This window comes from Salvia hispanica, chromosome 5 (genome assembly GCF_023119035.1).
Source record: "Salvia hispanica cultivar TCC Black 2014 chromosome 5, UniMelb_Shisp_WGS_1.0, whole genome shotgun sequence".
In the NCBI taxonomy this organism is placed as follows: Eukaryota; Viridiplantae; Streptophyta; class Magnoliopsida; order Lamiales; family Lamiaceae; genus Salvia; species Salvia hispanica.
In genome coordinates, this window is record NC_062969.1 from 12,139,879 (window position 1) to 12,161,833 (window position 21,955).

The window sequence follows — 21,955 nt, forward strand, 5'->3', positions numbered from 1 at the left end:
GTCCTAGTGGAAGTCCTAGTGGGAAGGGCGCCACCGGAGATGCTCTAAGAATTAAAATTATCACTACTTATTTTTGGGGATTTGGGCCATCTTCTTCCCTAAAACAGTCATTTGTATCTCAATTAGCATCTGCAGATTTTGAACTTCAGATCCAGTTTAGTAGCTTCAGCCCCTTGTAATCATTAATATCAAACGATTTAGTGTTCAACGCTATTGATTTAGGAAGGGCTGGAGACTGTTATTTGAAAATTTCAGAAGATTATAGCAGTAGGATAAAAGGTAAAAACAAGTTTTGGGAAGGGCTTAAGCCCTTCCATGGCCCTTACTGTGTCCGCCACTGCCTTCCACGGCACAAAGATGATATAGTGGAGGCCGTTGGGAGGTGGCCACCTCCCCGGCTGGAGAAAGATGTAGGTGACCGTGGGAGAGCACCATCTCCACGGCACTTGGTGTTCAGATATGGCAGAAGTACAGAAAGAACTTAGACTGACCAGTCAAACTTTAGCTCACAAAAGAATTTAGTAAGCTCGGGCCTTTTAAGAGAAAACCTCGAGTGTTACTGTGATGGCATGTGATGCACTTTTTATTAGCACTATAAATACCTGCAAGTATACAGAGTAGATCTAGTATAGCTAAAGGTCAGTACCGGATATCGAACACGGGGAATGTAATTGCAACTGGCTATTATGTAAGCGTCAAATACTATATAGAGAAATAAGAGAAGTTTTGGTTTTTGAAAGTAAAAACAATTAAAAGCAATCAAATAACTAAATGCAATTAAATCACAAAGATAAAATATGAGAGATAAGAGAATTCCATGGATGTGCGTTCATAGTTACGGTTATACAAATTCCAACTACAATACCCTAGCACAGTTTATACTTTGAAAGGACGAGTCACCTAGCTTATGCTCATGTGATGCAAACGTTGATTACAAGATTAGGGTTGTCAATCCTAACACGTAACTCCATAAAGCTCCTAAGACCCTTGAAAAGTCATCACTCTCAATTAACAGTGCCGTTTTAAGGGAAACTAACTGTAGCGTCTACTAAGTGGATCTAACTCGCTAGAACTCTCTCACAGTTATGAAGCAAGTTATATTAAATCATGCAAGATTGTGTCACTTAATCATGCAACATCAGAACTACTTAGGGAAGAGTCAAAGTAAAAACAAAACGGATATTAAATAGAAAAAAGAATTGTATAACCAAAGTCGTTACTAACACATCCCTAGAATCCTATGAGTTTAGTTACACATAATGGAATAAGCTAAACACATAGATTGAATGGAAGACAATTTGAAGATAAAACTAAAGCAAATAAAACCCGAAGGTTGAATCCTTGTCGTTCTTGATGTTCTTGAAATCCTTCTCCAATCCCTTGCACAATGAAGAACTCTCAAATTTATGCTATGGAAATAATTGGCAAAAAGATGATGAAGAATTAGGGTTGGAGGAAGAGTCCCCTTTTTGGGACTATGGAATGGTTGAATTCTATGAATGAGGTTATGGGATATATATAAGCTTGAGAAGGATTTAAATTTGGTAATAAGTTTCCTCCAAGCATTAGGAAAGATGTAATTTTCGTTCCCCATAATAGAAGGAAAAGATTTGGCTTCTCAAGGTAATATCTTCTTTCCTTCTTCAAATTTCCGCCTAGACTGCAGCTGGCAGCTTTGCGCGACTTTGGTAGAACGGCCATAACTCTCTTCACAGAACTCCGATTGAGGTGATTCTTTAACATCTTGAAGATCTTTTCAAGACGAAGAGAATGATGTGTAGAACGCCCTGATCGGACTTCAGGATCGCCGGCAAATTGAGTTTGAAGACAGCTGTCACGCGCCCCGTTTTCGTGGCGGGCCGCCGCACCTTGGCCGGCGGTCGCCGCGTGCAGTCCAGAAGCTTCTGACTCCTTGTGGCAATCGCCACGCACTTCCCGGCGGTCGCCGGAAGTGTTGCGGCGGTTGCCGGACGCCACCTGAAACTCTCCAGATTTCCTACTTCGTGTTTTAACTCCCTTTTTAGGCTCAAATATGCACATTTCTCACAAAACATGTCAAAATACCAAAATAGATGAAATATGCAAATAATGGATATGTAATGCAACTTTGACATTAAAGACGGACCACAAAATGGCCTTAAAATAGTGCAAAATGTGAGCGTATCAGCATGACAATATTTTCATTTTATGTATGTATATTTCGGCAATATGTTCATTGAGTATTTTTATGCTCAACGCTGCATATATTTCTAAATGTGCAGGTTGAGCAGTGACGGTGGAGAATGCTGAGCAGAGTTATGATTTTCATTTTATTTTAAGTAGAGGCTCTCGGCGGTGCATGTCTCCATACATGTGACCGTTTTCATTCCGCTGCATACTAAGGTTATATATAGCATCAACTGTCCTTCCATACTCTGATAAATATCTATTGATGAATAAGGTTTTGAATTTTGAAAAGTAAGATATTTCATTCAAATTCTAGTGATTAAGAGTTAAATTGAAATTGTTTCCTTTTATTTCTAAGTGAATATTCAGTCATTATTATCCCTTTTTCTATTCCCCTCCTCTGACTCCCCACCCCTATTCACGGTTTCCCGGCTTTGCTATCCTTAGCAAAGTGCGGTCGTGACAAACACACTCCGGAAAACCTTCCGATAGGAGGAGGACGAGGCGGTGGAGGCTTCGCCAGTCGCGACGTCGATGCCGAGAAGGAAGAGGGCAAGGACGAGGATCTAGGTCGTCATCCATACAGCCGCAAGGAGACGTTGGCTCTGTACAACGCTTGGGTCAGCGTCTCGTACGATCCCATCGTCGGGAATCAACAAACCCGCTTGTGTTTTTGGAAAAAGGTCACCGAAGCTTACAACGAGACAAAGCCGAAGGCGGCTAGCCACCGCAACTTGAAGATGCTCCATAGTCATTTTGACCGATGCGACAGAGATGTCAAAAAATTTTGCACGATCTACAGGACTGAAGCGGCGAATTACCAAAGCAAAGTCAGTGGAGCCACATTCTGAGAGTGGCTTTGCGCGTCTTTAAAGACGACACCAAAAAAGATTTCAAACATGTCGATGTTTGGTCGTCGGTCAACCATCTTGAAATATGGGCCGGCGGTGTCCCATCTTGCACGGGGTCAAACTCGAAACGCACGAAGCACACGGCGGGTGGCCAATACTCGTCTAGTGAGGGGGGGGTCAGGCAACACCTCACAAGAGGTTGAGGGCACGGCCACCGATGCAGGGGGCTCCTCCGGTTCACGACGTCAGCCGCAAGGGACCAAGGCGGCGAAGGCGGCTAGAGGGAGGGGGAGGGGCCACGGCGAATCAAGCCAGGCGGGCTCGAGCTCGAACACCCTAATGTCCATGTACCTGCTCGCCACGATGGCTGACACTTTCCACATGACGCCTCCCCAATATGAAGCTCATCTGCCGGAATTGAGTATTTGGCAAGCCAAATTTGTTTTCTGCCTCCCGCTAGCTTGAGGGCACCGCCACCGCCACCGCCTTCGGGGGATGATTCGTCGGCGGAGTAGTTTTTATAATTTAATTTAGAGTATTTTAAATTATCTATTTTTTATTTTTTTAAAATTTTAATCATTTTTTTTTATTTTTTCGGATTTTAAATTGTAATTTTATTTTATTTAATGAAGTGTGTTTTTATTAATTGAATTTGTTGGAAATTAAAAAAAAATTGAATGAATAGTTAAGACATGAGATGGTTAAGAGATGGAGGGATGCATGTAATGTCTTTTAGTTAAGAGATGGGGTGAAAAGTACAATGTGACCATGAATAGTGAAGATATGAGACGGTTAAAAGACAGATAAGAGACAGGGATGCGGATGGCCTAATTCCTCATCCACAAAAAATAGTCTCATTCTATCATTTTGAAATGTCCACAAAAAATAGGTACATTTCTAAAAATGAAAAGTTTATCTCTTATATTTTATCCATTTTTTTATCGTTTTTCTCATACTTTACCTACTTTTCTCCCTCTTTCTTTTAATTATTTTACCTACATTTTCTTCTTAATTCTTACTTTACCAATTTCTCCTTAGAAAAATGTGTCGTCCACAAATTGAATTATTTTTTGTAGATGAATGGAGTATTTAGTAAGGTATTCACAGTAAAGCCCCAAAAATGGGTCAGCGCATTTTGAAGCCATATGCATCACACTTTTTTGGCAGCAGGTGGAAAAAACAGCTGCATGCATGTGTAGCGGTTGCTTTTAAATAGTATTCCTTCCGTTCCATGTTACTTGAGATGTTTTTTTTTGGCACGAGATTTAAAAAAGTGTGTTTAATGAATTAAATAAAGTAGAGAAGAGAATAAATTAAGAAAACGAGGATAGAGTAAAGTAAAAGAAAGAATAAAGTAGGTGAAATTAGATGTTTTGTTTTTAGCCAAAAAGAGAAATGACTCAAGTAACTTGGAACAACCTAAAAGGGAATATGACTCAAGTAACTTGGGACGGAGGGAGTATTAGTATGTGAATATATGTTATGGCAGTGATAATCGTACATAATTGTGAGTACATAATCGAACTTCTTCTAACATTTTATATTAAAAATCGATTTATAAACATTAATGGATTTAAAATAAATTTTATATTAATCATTTTGCGACCCTTTCAAAAAAATTTAAAATTCTAAGTTAAATATTTTTATAATTAATATTTGTATATTTAAGAACTTTGCCTTGCAAATCTAAGTAGTTAACATACCGAATTTACACATCTAGCATAATCGATTTTAGATAAACTTGGCTAGCACAACGTCTACACTCATTATTTTCTTAGCTATTTTTTAGCTGGTAATAAATGTTCCCTCGGTGAAATAAAATAAATTTTTGAAGGGGCTAGCTAGACTAGGGTTGAGAGTGATTTTAATTTACGCGATTCTTTATTTTTATTCTAATCTCTCAAGAACAAACTGACGTGGCCTACTTATTTACCATAGCAAATCAAAGAGAGAATCAAATATATAGAGCTTGCCTCACATGGTATATTGATAGGCATATACAATTACTGATGATTTATCTTCATTATTGACTAAATACATGATTGTAATGTACATAAAATTTTATTAATGCATACACAGATTAAGAGAAGACGGATATTGGTTACCACCATTATAGTACCATAGTAGAATTGGTATTTACTCCTTCCATCCCATAATAGAATCCCATAATAGAAGATACATTTAGAATTGACACCGATTTTAAGAAATGTAAATAATAGTGGATTGAAAAAATTAGTGGAATATGAGGTCCACTTTTTATATTGATTTTGTAATAGAACGTGAGAGAAAGTGAGTTAGTAGAATGTGTGATCTCCTTACCATTTACAGTAAAAGTGAAATATGAATCTTATCGTGAAACGGACCGAAATGACAAAATGTGACTTTTTATTACGGGATTAAGGAGTACAATGATAATGTTATGCCTCGGTACATATACATTTTCATGGAATATGTAAGTGGTATTTTTGAATTATGAAGGGAAAAAAATTATTTATTTCATGTATTCAATGCAGCTGTTCTCACGTTTTTATAATAATAATAATAATAATATTTTTATTTAAACCAATCATATATATCTTGTAGTAGTATATAATTATGTATAGTTAAACTCTTTTTCATTTGTTATGTCACAAAAATTGACTCTTCCACGAAGTATTATGCATTATATAGAGAGACAAATGTTCTGCTTCATACGTATAAGCATTATTTGTGAATTTAAGTAGTACCTGATCAATGATTTTTTTTTTTTTTTTTTTTTTTTGTAGCTGTAGATTTTATGTTTTGTGTACTAATTATCAGTTATGGGTGGTTAGGTATAGCATTTGTGTATAGTTTTATGTAATGCTTTATTATACTATAGCATAGTACAAGAAATTGGTACTCCCACGTGAAAAATCACTAGCAGCCAACATTAATATGTGACCAATGTAGAATCATTTCATTTCATAGCCTATAAATTTCTTTGTAAGCCAACAACCAACCTCAATTGAAACAATTAATTATATACTTTAATACTAGAACAATGCCTGCAAAATTCCAACATCAATTGGGGCCATGGGCTCAACTCCCAAACAAAATCGTCCTGGTCACTGGCGCATCCTCCGGCCTCGGTCTCGAATTCTGCCTCGATCTCGCTGCAGCCGGCTGCCGGATCGTTGCAGCTGCTCGAAGAATTGACCGGCTCGAGTCCCTATGCCATCAAATCAACAAAGTGGACGGTTTAATTGGTCGAGCTAAAGTTGTGGAACTCGATGTCACAGCGGACGGTCCGATTATCGAGGCTGCTGTCGAAAAAGCTTGGAGCGCATTCGGGCAAGTCGATGTGTTGATCAACAACGCTGGTGTGAGAGGTAGGAATGTTAATCGGCCCAATCCTATCGAATGATCGGTCTATTCGGTTACAGATCATTCAGTTTATAATATTCTTGAGTTAAGCTTTCGGGTTTCAGTTTAATTAACTTAATTAAGTTTCAGATTTCCTAGTCAATCAACCTAGTGTAATGCTCGGTACTTTTTTTTGACAAAGGGGGTAATTAGTTTTTTAACTCAAGCTAAAGAATTTTTATGAAAGCAAAGTTCGAGCTAAATAAGTAAATTATTCACATTCTATTAGTGGCATACTTCCAAATCCAATCTGAAATTTGAGTCTTCCACCAAGAAAATGCATGTGTTGCATTTTTATTTCTTTGGTAATAATTATTTTTGTGACATATATAATTTATTTGTTACTTTTAACTTCATTTCCATAGAAAATTTATAAAATAAAAGCAAACCAAGTCTCTCTTCTCTGTCTCCTCGTTAAAAAGCAATTTTGGTTTCAAATTCTTTCTTTTACAGGGATAGGTTTGAATAAGTACAAATATTTAAAACGAAAATGAAAAACCATATTCAGCTAATTTGATCATAAAATTGATATTCTATAAGTGCATGCAATATATGAGTTCGTGATTACTTTTTTCCGGACGTAATTAATTTTTCTTTTTAAAATAGACTTGGTGATGATACTATCTCATCTATATAAGGATGGATAACTCTCCCCCTTATAAGACCTTTTAAGGGTGAGACCGTGAGTGGTCCATTTCTAATAAGTAGAACTACTATTTTCTTTTTCACAATAAAAAGTCAACAAATTCATCACTTGGTAGGGCCCAAGAGATCATCACTGGAGCTTTCAGATGAGGATTGGAGCAATGTGGTGAAAACAAACTTAACTGGCTCATGGATCGTTTCCAAGCACGTCGGCTCAAGAATGCGCGCAGCCGGCCGCGGTGGCTCCATAATCAACATATCATCCAATGCCGGCCTAAACCGAGTCTATCACAGCGGTGGCGTGGCCTATAGTTCCTCCAAAGTTGCCCTCAACAACATCACCAAAGTAACATTAATTAATTGAAAACAAAAACATTCTTGTATATTTTAAGTAAAAGTTTAGAATGATAGTATTCATTAAGAATTATTTTTCAGACAATGGCGCTAGAATTGGGAGAGTATAATATAAGGGTGAATGCGATCGCACCGGGATTGTTCAAATCGGAGATAACGGAGCAACTAATGGTGCATAAATGGCTGCAAAATGTTGCGGAGAGAACGATTCCGCTTCGAACATTTGGAAGTTCGGATCCAGCACTTACTTCACTTGTTCGTTATTTGATTCATGACTCCTCTGCTTATGTTTCTGGGAATGTCTTCATCGTTGACGCTGGCTACACTCTCCCATCTTTTCCCATTTTTTCTTCCCTCTGACTCTCTCTCTCATTTCAGTCATTTGAATAAGGCTCATGGGCTTCTTTCCAATTCAAGAAAAGGTCAATAAATTGTTCAGTAGTAGATCATATTCCAATTGTGTGTGTGTTTTAATTGAGCTTGCAATTAGAATCATGTGTTTAAATGTCAATAAATTGAAATGGTCAAGTTGGAGTGAGAGTATAGACTTGTGTTTTTCATTAAAATCAGCATTCTCTCTATGTATTTAGCGGTAACAATAAATTTTCAAAGAATTTGTTCTAAAAGGGACAAATTGAAATAGGATCTCTTCATCATATATCTTACATTCATTACATTTTGCATCTGCTAAATCGAATTATAAATTAAATTTTAGCCAAATCAAATTATAGATTAAACCTCGCATTATCACCGAACACAAAAAGCGGCCCAATCCAATAGGCATTAATGGGCCCAAACTTAAGTATTAAAGTGGTCTGACTCGCTACCCTCTGTTTTTTTGTTTTAAGATAAGAAAGTGTATATATAGACATACATGAAGCTTTTTAAAAATGGGGCCCATGACTTTGCAAACTGGCTCATGTATCTAAACTCCATCTTTCATGAAAAGTTTGGTCCTATCCAGAGTTTTTTTCAATACTCAATTTGAGCTTCATTTGTGACAAATTAGATTTGAATTTAACTATACATACTTGACTTGACTACTTCGATAATATACATGATTGACTTATAAATTGTCAAAATTATCACGTTACGTAGTGAATCGGATTTAAGAATGAAACACATACACCCAAAGAAATATTTCCGATCACCCAAAATTAAGCTAAGTCTAAATATAGAAAATTGTCAACCAATAATAATCATACACATCTCTTACTTTTTCCGACCTCTCTCTTGCAAGTAAATTATTGATATTTATAAATTTGTCTACTTCTAAGGACGAAGAGAATAGAGTATCTTTTTAATCCTATTTTACAAATAAAATCGGAAAAAACAACTTACAATATCTGAAGGTGATACTACTATTTCCATAACTTAATAATCAATTTATGAATATAAATATATATAGAAATCTAATATCCATGATATTTTTAATTTAATATTAAAAAATATTTATTGTAAGACTATCTCCAATAATAAACTAAAATCTAAAATGGAAAATTCAATGTTATTTCAAAATCAATTCCAATTTTGATTTTTAAGTAAAAATCTAAAACACCTTCCAAATTTTCAAAACCAATTTCATTTTGAAATCAAAATGGAATTGGTTTTGAAATATTTTTAGTACTTATCTTTGGGTTTATGCTAAAAATTTAAAACATATTTTTCAATTTTACAAGTAAATGAGTATAATATATAAAATATTTTTTAAATTTTAGATTTAATATAAATAATTAAAATAAAATCACTATTTATTATAATATATACATTAAAATAAGTTTAAGTTTAATATAAATTGTTAGAAAGGATCACATTAAAATAACACCGACCAAAGTCTTTTGGATGCGCCGACGCGACTGAAATATCTGCTCAAAATTGTCAAAATAAAGTCTGTATGCATTTATGTCTATTTTAAATCTTAGTCTGGTTTTCCGAAAGCATATTAAAATTTTTAATTTATGTTTTATTTGACTTTCAAGAACAGCTTCCTATTCAATGCATCTGCAGTTGCTGCGAAACTAATTTTGTTGTTTTACTTGCTTGAGAAATTATTTACTCGGTCCCACAAATATTGTCTCACTTTGACCAGATACGAATTTTAAAAAATATAATAAAAAATAAGTTGAAAATGTGAAGAAGAATGAGTTGGTGAAATATGGAGTCCACTACCAAAAATGGTAAAAAGTGAAATTGGACAAATTTTGTGGGACATACGAAAATAAAAAAATGAGATGATATTTATAGGACGGAGGGAGTATTAAATACCGTATATATAATCTCAAGAGAGGAACATTATTATTCTACTCATAGTACTAATTCACTTTTTACTAAGAGGCAGGCACAGTAGAAAGTTGACCGAAATCATGTTCCCTTATTATTTTTGGGTGTTTTGTACGACACAAATTTAATGTGGCGTATATTGTTATTAATTAAATAAAAATATGGATCTCAATTATGTAATTATCGAATTTGACTAAAATCTCCAGCTAACAAAATATTTAGGAGTATTAATTATAACATGAAATAAAATCGAAAGATATAGTGGGAAGCTATTGTTTACTACTGAATTATTAAATTTCATCTCATACAACTAAGAATCTTGAATCGTTCAACAAAAATTTTTAAAATATATATATACACATGTAATATTTCTTAAATTGCTCCGCAATTATTTTTCTTGATTTCTTTTTTTTGTGTGTGATTAGGTAAAATTTGATAAAACTAATTATATGTAACTTTGATTTTGGAATAATAAATCCGTTTGATAAGTTAGTAATGCCTAGATATAGATACTTATATGATTATTTCTAAGTGTTTGATATCATAGTTAATCTATTATGTCAGCCCGTGGTTTTCTCTATAGCCCATCCGAGCCTGTAAATTTTTCCTTAAAATAAATAATATGTATCTCACAAATTTGGTCGGATAACATTTCTACCTCATTTATTGTGATTTATTAATACAAAATCTAGATAATTTCTTGTTTACCAAACAACAAACGAAAAAACCTTCATCCGAGCTTATCTTGACACAGAGCCCGCATTTCTTATCTTATTTAACAAATCTTGTTATATCTCATCTTTCTTATCAAAGGAGCTTAGAGTTTTGTTATAATACTATTGGGTATATTTTTAAAATACGACCACAAAGCACAATTATAATTATTAAAACAGTTCTTCCGTAAGCAATAGATTGAAGATTCGGTCAATCAATATGATTATAATTCAAAAAAAATATATGCATAATATAACAAAATATTATGGAAAAAAGTACATATTCAATTTCAACCTTCTTAGTTGGAGAGGAGTTTAAGGAGTATTAAAGTAATCAGACTAGTAATTGGTGGTCTTTCATTTTCGCGAATTAAGTAAATTTGTATTGTGATTCGTTGTAAAAATAGTTTCGAGTTTTTATCACATTGCTGACTTGCTATATGTCAGATATTTAATCATCAACCAGTATAGTTTAATTAAAAATTAGTGTGGGATAAGAGATGTGACTAGAGAGGGTAAAATAAGAATGAATGAAAATTGAGGAAAAAAACTGAATTGAGAGATTGTAAATATGCGACGTATTTAATTAAATGTCTAAAGGGCTTTTTGAAATTTGACTACACATAATTATTTAATGTGCTCATCACTAATAATATGGATGGATGATTAATATTCAAAATTGTATATAAAGGGGAAAGAGAAATGGCAAATCATAAGAAATAATTGAAACTGACTATATCTTGAGTCAAACTTCATATTCAAACTTACAGGTTACAAAAATAAAAATGAAAGATTAAAAATATAGTTATGGTCATGGAGTAGTACTTTTGACTGCGACTCACTCCAAAAACTATGGTCGCATTTATCTTGGACTGCTATTTGAGAAAAGATTTTCAATTATTTAAGAAGAAATGTTTGAAAAAATTGAGGTACATAAGCTAAACATTTAATATTTGAATGCAAACTATGCAAAAAATAATTACTAACTCGTCTCCTAAAATCAACATATATTCATTTTGCTGATGCGTATAAGTATGTTTATTTCTATTTTCTTAAATATATGTAATATAGAAGTGGACTATGAGATTAAGATTAGCCAAAGTAATAGACTACACATTCCACTAACTCATTACACTCACATTTCATTTAAAATTAATAAATACAAGTGATATTTATATATCACTAACTTTTTTCTATCCATTTTTATTAATAGTAGTATTTCTTAAAATTTGAATTGGAATGAAATGAGACTCCTATTCACATACGGACATAGTTCCTACTTACTAGTTCTACTATTATTCATTTGTGTATGAGGTAGTTAAGTAACGAGAAGGAAGAATGTTATCTTATGTGGTACAGTGGCAGATTAACTAATTGTGTGCTGTCTTCATTTCTATGATCCTATTTTCTGCTATTTGCTGACTAAAATTATATAAATAGTTAATTAGTGTTCTCCAATCAAATTATCGATAGTTTAGGTATGACCTCATTTTAATATTTCAAGATTTCGGGAGGATAAAAGTGGGATTTGAGTAGTCACATAATCCATCTTTAAAAAAAAACAATAAATATTATTTAGAGTAGGAATTTGTTTATTACTTAATATTTGTAACTTTTAAAATGTTACTACTAATATTCAAATTTCTTTATAAAATTAAGTTTAAATGGAAATATTTTTTTCTTTCATTATTACTACTGTATTATACTATTATTCTAGACTTAACTGGTCAACATTAGTAAAATTCAACTACAAAAGAAGTTATGTATGATATTCTGTCATATTTCCAAAGTTAATAAATATTGCTGGTATTAATCAATAGCTAAATAATGAAATTGTTTATAAATAGCATAGTGTGTTAGGTGAAGACATACTACAATCATTTTTAAGAGTTGACTTTTTTAACCAGGGAATTGTTATGACTATTGGGCCAATTGCAATTAATACATGTTCTGCGCTTACAAGTTAAAATACCATCGTCAAATTTGCGGATTCTATTTTGTCAACCAACCTCTTCCTTACACAAACAAACACTTCCATTTACTACATAATGATTTTAGTCTTTAGACATCTATATAAAAAATATCAATGTATTTAGTTAAATTCTACTCTATAGTCCACCAATTATGAATAAATATCCTATTCTGAGTCCATGACTAAATATTTTATTTTTTACTTTTTAGTAATTATCAAGGGTGTTCACCGGTGGGTTCAGTTACTAATCTTTGCGTTGCTTTGTAGGCTCCTTAATGGATGGAAGTACAGCTGACCCAAGGATTTAAAGTTGTTTCATAATCAAAGGGCATGGATCAATCCCTTGATCATTTGGTTAAGGATGGACGAGTCTCATACCACTCGGCCACATGCTTTGGGTTACTAAATATTTTATTTTAATTTAACATAAATGTTAATAAATGTAAAAAAATATATATAGAACAAGTAGGTAGAATGCAAATTACATCGTTTTATATTAATTTTATAATAAATATAAAATAAATGAATTAATTGAGTATGCAATTTCCTTTGCTAAAAATGATCAAACCAAAGTGAAGATCACATTGAACACTTAATTCTCAAAATAGTGATGAGATATTCTAGTATAAATTTTAAAGGCCGATGGAGAAAATAATATTTTGGATAATGAGTAACATTTTGAGCGTGCATAACATAGATAGAAAGGGGATTGGTGGAACATATAAAATTCTTAATTATTTCAATAAACATTATTATACATAAAAATACTACTATAAAGTATTTTGTATTATATGAATAGGTATTATTATGAAAAGAATTGTTATTGTACCACGTGAAAATTATTCGTAGATATTCATGGACAAGATCTATCAATTAAATTAAGTTGAGATGATTTTCGACCCAACCCCAACTCAAACCCACTTGGATAATAAAAAATAAGATAAAAATTTGAATTTAAATAATAAGGTGCCGCCATGGGCATGTAGTGAATTTGTTTTCTACATGTTGTTATAATTTAAAATAAAAAAGGCGTGCAATTTTAAAGATTTGTTATAAAAGAGCTGCCAACTACTTAGTGGAAGTGATATCCACGTGTCAATCTAGCGATGCAAATCTGTTGGATGACTCACCCTTATCCTCAGACCTCAGTCTATCTTCTCTGTCACAATAGATATACGCCCTCCCTTTGTCATTAAATGTCTTATTTTTTAGTGGCATGAATTTTAAGAAATATCAAGAAAATTATGTAAAAAAAAATTAGTGTAACATGAGTCTCATTTGTATATATCAGTTTTAAATTAAATATGAGTGAAAAAAGTTGGGACCCTATTACCTTTTATTGTAAAAGTGAATCGGGACTCCTATTCACGAAGGACTAAAATGGAAAAACGTGACTCCTATTCGTAGACGAATGGAGTATACTTCATCCATCTCGTAAGAATATGCACTATTTTCTTTTTAGTTCGTCTCATGAGAAACTATTTTCTCTGATTCTCTACTAATAATACTTTAATTATTTTTTTATTCTCTACATCTCTTTTACTTTATCAATTATTCAATAATACTCATGTCCAATCAATAGTACATATTCTTATTGAATAAAATAAATACTATATTTATTTGAATGAATTACTCCTATAGAAATGTTGCTAAGATATACTCATATAGGATCTCTCATATTATTAAGATTTTCCTAATGCCAAAATGTTGCTAAAGAAATACTCTTTCAACTCTATTTTGTTATAAGTAATTTGAATTTTCTTTTGAACGTCCTGTCTAAAGCGGGTCATATTCTTTAATAAAATATTATCTAATTATTCTCTTATATTCTATTCTATTTTTCATTTTATTCTCATTTTACTTTTTTATTTTATTTTCTCTTCTACTATATTACTCCTTTCGTCCATAAAGATTGTCTCATTTTTCCATTTCGGTCCGTCCCACAAAGATTGTCTCATTTCACTTTTTACCATTGTTGGTAGTGGACCTCATATTCCACTAACACATTTCTACTCACATTTTATTATAAAACTAATACTCCCTCCGTCCCATGTTACTTGCACTTTTACTTTTCGGCACGTCACAAACTCCTTAAATTTTTTATAGTTTAAGTTAGAATTAATGCATTTAATTAATATGTTAGTTTAAGTTAAGAGGTCCTTTATTAAGTGACGTCTCATTACACTTAAAATTCTAACTTAATTACACAAAAAAATCAATCTTAAATTTACGGCCTAAAATGAAAAGTGCTAGTAGCATGGGACGGATGGAGTATATAAAGGTAGGACCCACATTCCACTAACTTTTTCAACTCATTTTCTATTACATTTTTTAAAACCGGTGTCCGGTCAAAGTGGAACAATCTTTGTAGGACGGAGAGAATATTTTTTAATTTAACTCTTTAAATATTATTTTCTTAAATCTAAAATGAATCCCGGGAATATGATTCCTAGTAACTTTACTTTCCTGTGTTTGGACAATATCAAGATTTTAAATTTATATTTAATTTAAACACCAAACTAAAAATATACTTATTATTTTGATTTATAAAAAAAGAATGATATTATAAAACTTTTAATAAATTTTTAATTATAAATAATAATAATTATATTATTATATTTATTATTACGATGGATAGTTTAAATATGGATTTTCCATCATAATATATGCTAATATAATTATAATTATACTTACATGGAGTATTTATACTCATTTATTATAATAATAAATATAATCATTATTATACTATAATTATAATATTTACAAATATAATAATGAATAAATTTTATAAATTAAAATAGCACTATGACATTATTGATTAATTATTAACTTATGAAATATAATAATTATTATTTATTATATAATTTATATTATATAATTATATTTTAATTATTAATAAATTATTAATTACTATTATGAATTATTATAAAATATAGTTATAATTATGATAATTTTAATTATAGTTATTTATTATAGTGAAATTAAGTATGATTTATAATTTTAAATTATTTTTAAAACATTGTAAATAATAATAATAATAATAATAATAATAATAATAATAATAATAATAACTATAAAACTATACTATATTGCTTAAATATGTAAGAATCCTAAAACTGGGAAAAAGAATACCTAAGAATAGTTAGGATTCAGAATCCTGGAAAGTTGTATTAACTTTCCTTGTTCTCGGATTCTGATTACTTTCCCAGTTTGATTAAAAAACTGAAACAAACACAGGAATTTAAAATTTAAGGAATCAGATTACTTTCCCAGATAGAATCCTGGCAACCAAACATGGCGTAAAATAAACAAAGAAATATATTACAGAACATAAGTATTGATTCTTAATAACAATAAATGCTGTGCATATGGTGTCCTAAAAATAAAATAGTTAATATTTGAGGTCAAAGACATTAGATTCGAATTGATCATCATAACACATGCATTTTTCAAAAAAAAAATTCTATTTGTAAATAAAAAAAATACTAACAAGGAGTAAGATTTATCAGATAAATTAGTGAATGATGACCAAAGAAAGAGATTGTATATCAGTCTTGAATCTTAAATCTTAATCATAATCTTAATCTTAATAATAATAAAAGCTAACAAATCTACAAGTTTAAGAATTATATGTTCAAATATCAAATAATAAACAAAAATTTTATCGAAAAATTTCGTAAACATATCAAGAGATTGAAAGTTATAAACCCCAAAGATGATATTCAATAATCATTACTTTCACTCTCATTTTTTGATTTGAATGTTAATATGATTAATTAAGTTATTAAAGTCACCGTTGGTACAATTAGCTAGATTCACTGTAAAAATTATAAAAGTTTTTATTAAAAATATCTAAAATAGTACTAATAGTAATTAAAAATCAGTTTAACTGTCGGTCAATTCACAGTTGAAACAAATTATTTTTATTTTTATTTTTATTTATGAAGGTTCAAGTATTCAACTATATTTTTAGTCTAAATTGAATCTTAGCTAAACTCGTTCAATCGACTGATCTAATCATTTTCTTTTAAATTGAACAGGACAACATGTCGATTCTTAGCTAAACCGTTAAATCGACAGTTCTAATCATTTTTGAATTTTGATTTTTATAGCAAAGTGAAAAAGCATAAAAAGAGAATTATCTAATAGGTCAAATGAAATATAAATAGAATAAGATTGTTATGACTATAATTGATTGAACGCTCTATTTTGTTGCTTCGGTTTTGAAATCTTTTTAATGATCAAGTAGCTAATATCCATGCTTTGAGGATGTTTATTGTAGAAATGAAACATTCTTAATGGGATGCTAAAGGCAATTAAATTGATACTCCCTCTATCCCGGCTAAGATGACACATTGCTTAGCCGGCACGGGATTTTAGTAGTTATTGGTTAAAATGTTTAATTGGAGAGAGAGAAGGTGAGTGTAGGTATTAAAGTAGAGAGATGAAGATAGATGAATATTTTAATAGGAGTGAGAAAAAGTGGTTGAGTGTATTAATTGGAGAGAGAAAGTTACCAAAAAAGGAAATGTGTCATCTTAGTTGGAACAAACTAAAAAAGAAAACGTGTCATCTTAAGTGGGACGGAGAGAGTACTACAAGAAATTAATGAAAGATGGAACGTATTCAAAAAAGGATGAACATATCCAAGAAAGGAGCATCCTAAGTCTACCATGCCTAAGTTACATTGCGTTGGGCAGCGTAAGAAGTTGATCGACTGACCATCAATATCCAAACCGTCTTTCGAGCATTAATTGTTGTTGTGGTCTTTTTGGCATATAAGAAACATGGTCGCGTTTCATGATTTCAAACCTAATTGGGAATTCAAGAAGAAGAGGCTCCATGACATCCCGGTTCTTAGATACGTGGGCGGTGATGGGCAAACTTTAAATTCTCACAAGAATAAGTGATGTATGACCTTAAAAAGGGGTTTCGGATCCCAAGAGTGCACGGAAAAGGAACCCCTCTCAATCACAGAGAAAGTGACATGGAATGGAGCGCACATAGAGCGCTACACCATGATGACCACATGGGGTTAGGGCATCCGCAATGGGGCGGACGATGCGACGGACGATGGGTAACCCGTCGTCCGCGCCCGATACATCGTCCGCGGACGATGCGCGGAGGATACCCATCGCCCGTCGCATCGTCTGCCACTGTGGACGACGCGGACGATGGGTAACGGACGATGGGCACGCGTTTCCTTTTTTTTTTTGAATTTTTTCAAAATATTTTTCTTATTTAAACACTACTATTCACTACCATTTCACACACTTATCTCTTCAATTTCTGTTCAATTATTCTCTCCCATCGTCTCAAAAATGAATCTCGACGACTACGATTTGAGTACATCGGATGGCTGCAGACGGGCCTTGACTTGAGCCTTGTTTGATGCCGTTAATGAAGCCAAGGCGGAATGCTTGACACAAATGCAGCGGGAGCAGGCGGCGGCGGAGGCGCGGGTCCCTCGCCCGATACGACGTCGGACGTTTGTCCCCCGCGAGCAAGACGTAGCGCACGAACGTCTGTTCGCAGATTATTTTGCCGAGAATCCAAGGTGGGGCCCGAATGTTTTTCACCGACGTTTTAGAATGAGCCAAGATCTTTTTCTCCGCATTGTGCACACGTTGGAGGGACGTGATGAGTACTTCCAGTATCGGGAAGACAGGATCGGCAGACCCGGACTTACGCCGCTGCGTAAGTGCATGGTTGCGATCCGCCGCTTGGCATACGGCACAACAAGCGGATATGTTCGACGAGTACCTTCATGTCGGGATACACCTGGCCGCGAATGTCCGAAGAAATTTTGTAAGTTAGTTGTGGAGGCTTTTGGCGACACATATTTGCGACGCCCGACCGCTGATGATTGCCAGAGCCTGATGCGGATGCACGAGACGGTGCACGGCTTCCCCGGGATGCTGGGGAGCATCGACCGTATGCACCGGCAGTGGAAGAACTGCCCGACGGCCTGGAGAGGTCAATTTACTAGTGGCTACAAGGGCAGCCACCCGACGATGATCCAAGAAGCCGTCGCTGACCACCGCCTCTGGATCTGGCATGCCTACTTTGGTGTAGCCGGGTCGAACAATGACATCAACGTTATCAACTCGTCCACCCTATTCGCCGATCAGTGCAGGGGTCGCGGTCCGGCCATTCAGTTCACTGCCAACGGCCGCACACATCATATGGGGTACTACTTGGCCGATGGCATATACCCTAGGTGGCCTATTTTTTTGAAGACGGTCAGCTGCCCAATTGGTGAGAGGAGAGTCTTGTTTGCGGCAAAGCAGGAGTCCGCGCGGAAGGATGTGGAGCGGGCTTTTGGGGTGTTCCAATCGCGGTGGGCAATCGTGAAAGGTCCGGCGCGTTTCTGGTACAAGGAAGTCATCGCCGACGTCATGTATGCGTGCATCATCATGCATAACATGATAGTCGAACAAGAACGTGGCCATGTCACCAATTGGGTGGATGATGGAGCCGGATCTAGCTCCAAAAGCACGGCGACCTCGCCGGTCACTCGAGGATTACCGACCGGCTTCGGTGCGGTTCTAGAGCGACAGGCCTCAATGCGCAACCAACAAGACCATACTCAGCTCATGATCGACGTGATTGAAGAAGTTTGGAACCGCAACCGCCGTTGAGAAATTGTAGTTTTTTTTTCGTATTGTAATGTTTGAATTTTAATGAAATGAAGTTAGTTTTCCAAATTTTGAAGTATTTAAATATTCAAATAATAGAAAAATGCTTAGGGCGTCGCTTAGGGCGGGCTATAGTCCGCCCCACTGCAGGTGGAATAGGAGGAGGATAAAATGCTGACGTGGCGGTGCATAGGGCGTCGCTTAGGGCGTCCCATTGTGGATGCCCTTAGGTTACTTCCCAATCTTGTTTTTGCAAGATTTTTGTTATACCACTCTGAGTATTATGTTTCTTTCTCTTTGTCTACTTCTTGGGATTTTGTTGTTTGGGTTGGTGTAAGGTTAGCCAACAAGGGGTAATTTGTTTGCTTTCAATGTTCCTAGCATTTTTATGGTCTTTTGTTTTATTCTACTTTGTTTTAATACTTGTTTTATAATTCACTCCATACCTCTTGCTAGTAGTTTGAATGTTTTGTTGCATTTACTGCTTATAAAAAAAGAGGTTTAAAATTGTCAAATTTTTGTCAACCGCTACACACAACTCTCACGGTTACTCCCTTTGTCCCAACGAAAATGACCTACTTTCCTTTTTAGCCTTAGTAATTTTAGTTCTATGTCTGGTTTAAGTTTTAGACTACTACTTTATGTCTTTTATATCAAAAATCAATCAACAAAACTTAGTGATCCACTAGTTAACTAGTCGAGTTTTACACTGTGTCCAAGTACTTAGGAATTTGGTGGTTCTCATTTACTTTAGTACTTGAACTTTTATTTTTCATACTTCTTTGTTGTTCACTACAAAAAAATGCTAAGTAGTGAGAACAACCGATAATTCAGTGATTAGTGAAGGATAAATGATTGAAAAGCGTCTGTCACTAATTAGTGACATATTAGACCGTCACTAATACGAGCTTATCATGGTAGCCACCTATGTTTTCTATCACTGTATGGACTAGTAACTTTAGTAATAGACAAATCCGTCACTAAAATATTTATTGATAAGCGACGGATCTGCCAATACTTAATTTATTACTAACCCTGTTAAGTGACGGAAATTTTTTATAGTACATTTCTATCAGTGAATAGCGAGTTTAGTTTATATTCTATATTTCTTTCCTTTTTCTGATTAAAAGTGTGGCGCCAAACCCCTACTTGCGGTGATATATAAAGGATTATCTCATTTCTCGTTAGTTCGACACTTCATACATATTTTGATAGCATATAGAATCTACTAAAATTGATATTTTTATTTTATTTAATGAAAAATAGTTTCATTTAAGAAAAAAAAAAATTCCCGTATAATAAAATATGAACTGACAGGTAACAAGGTGGCACGTGTACATAACACGCGGACACGTACAATTGTACACGATTAAAACACCCCTCAATAGATTGACACGTGAATTTCACGTATCGTGAATATGAAAAACGCAGCAAAGCTAATTAATAATTCCAATACCTACTTTTATTTGTCCTTTTATTTTTACCGTGCAAGTCTTTTCTTAAAAGGTAAATTGATTGGTTAAATATAATAGAGTTGACTAATATCAAATATTCCACAATTTATGAAAAACATGCTTAACATTTATATCCGTTAATCTAATTTACTTTAGGACAGTATCCAAGAAAATTCATGTTGATTATATAAACATTAATTTGCACAAAAATACTACTCCGAATATACTTCCACTAAATCCTTTTGTCACTCACAAATGCTGCAATTATCAGATCCTTCTCTAGTAACAAACCCTCAACCTCTCCACAAACTTCCTCAGCACGGCATACATATGATTAACACGTTTTATAATATAATCATAAAATTAATAGGGTTAATTGTTTCAATTATCACAAACATTGATTTTATATCAAAAAGAGTCACTCATCCTATACCTAAATTTTTGCGATTATTGAAAAAAAAGTCACACTAGAAGAAAATAGTACTAGTAGGATTTATACTGTCACCATATTCACCTACCAAATGATGTGGCATAAGAAATATATTGAGCGTGTCAATTTTGTTGCAAACTGAAAAATGAGACCGCTATTGCAATCATTTATATCGCAATCGAAATAAAAAAAAAACAGTCAAAATTTAATGATTTTTAGCAATTAACCATAAATAATTATATCATGTGAAAAGAATCTGCCTCAAGTGAACTGATGTAAGATTATCCCCTCATTCACAATATATTACAAATAAAAAAAAGATAAATATACATAATCTTCCTAATTTTTAAATCAAAGCAGAATAATCTTTATTTAAATTAATTATATTATATTATATTATTTTCTTATCGAATTACATTTGTTATACTCCATTTTAAAAGATATCATTAAGAGTTTGATTTGAAAATTTTAGGTCAAATTTACATATTATTTCCAATTTGGTCCGGAGATAATTACATAGATATCCAATAAAAAAAAGTTAATCTTATTAAATTAAATATACTTAATTTGAAAAGGTTAATATTTTTCTACATTAATTCACTTTAAATTAATTAATATTCATGAATTCATTTTAAATGCAAATACCTACAAAATACAATCATGTAGTACTATAGGAGTATAGATTTATCACTGCTCACTCACGTTAGAATACCTCAAAATCAAATTTTGTCATCACCTCCATTTCCACTCCAGAATTGGGTAAATCGAATGACTACTACCATAAAATATAATTTCATTAATCTTGAACGAATATTTTTTGGGGACTAAATTGCAATAATGGAAGAATTAAAGGATTGGTAATATTAAAGTCTACCATATGATGTATTTTTCCGCGTATGTAAAATTTGAAAAAACAAAAAAAATGGGTTTTTTACTGCCAAACGGTTCCTGTAAGAAAATCGGACATTTGAATGAATAAACGCAATCCTTTTCTATTTTCACCGTGATTATCCGCTTTTATTCGCTCATTAACTGAAAATAGAAATGGAAAAGAGATATAATTGCACT

At 33.2% G+C, this 21,955-nt stretch overlaps 2 protein-coding genes across 2 annotated transcripts; both read left to right on the top strand.

Annotated features, from left to right (window-relative positions):
• The first annotated feature begins 6,031 nt into the window (after positions 1-6,031).
• On the top strand, positions 6,032-7,965 carry LOC125191177 (3-oxoacyl-[acyl-carrier-protein] reductase FabG-like). The gene is made up of 3 exons (XM_048088672.1): positions 6,032-6,367; positions 7,163-7,392; positions 7,482-7,965. The coding sequence occupies exons 1-3, from the start codon at positions 6,040-6,042 to the stop codon at positions 7,758-7,760; spliced, it is 837 nt and encodes a 278-aa protein (XP_047944629.1). The 5' UTR covers positions 6,032-6,039; the 3' UTR covers positions 7,761-7,965.
• A 9,829-nt stretch (positions 7,966-17,794) lies between these two features.
• On the top strand, positions 17,795-19,633 carry LOC125189438. The gene is made up of 2 exons (XM_048086717.1): positions 17,795-18,982; positions 19,628-19,633. Exons 1-2 carry the CDS (start codon positions 17,795-17,797, stop codon positions 19,631-19,633), a joined length of 1,194 nt encoding a protein of 397 aa, XP_047942674.1.
• The last annotated feature ends 2,322 nt before the right edge of the window (positions 19,634-21,955 follow it).

Excerpts from the sequence above, each read along its gene's own strand:
- LOC125189438 (XM_048086717.1), top strand. The coding sequence starts at position 17,795 with ATGCAGCGGGAGCAGGCGGCGGCGGAGGCGCGGGTCCCTCGCCCGATA.
- LOC125191177 (XM_048088672.1), top strand. The coding sequence starts at position 6,040 with ATGCCTGCAAAATTCCAACATCAATTGGGGCCATGGGCTCAACTCCCA. Across the intron at positions 6,368-7,162 it reads CAACAACGCTGGTGTGAGAG|GGCCCAAGAGATCATCACTG; the intron begins GTAGGAATGTTA and ends ATCACTTGGTAG. Across the intron at positions 7,393-7,481 it reads CCCTCAACAACATCACCAAA|ACAATGGCGCTAGAATTGGG; the intron begins GTAACATTAATT and ends ATTATTTTTCAG.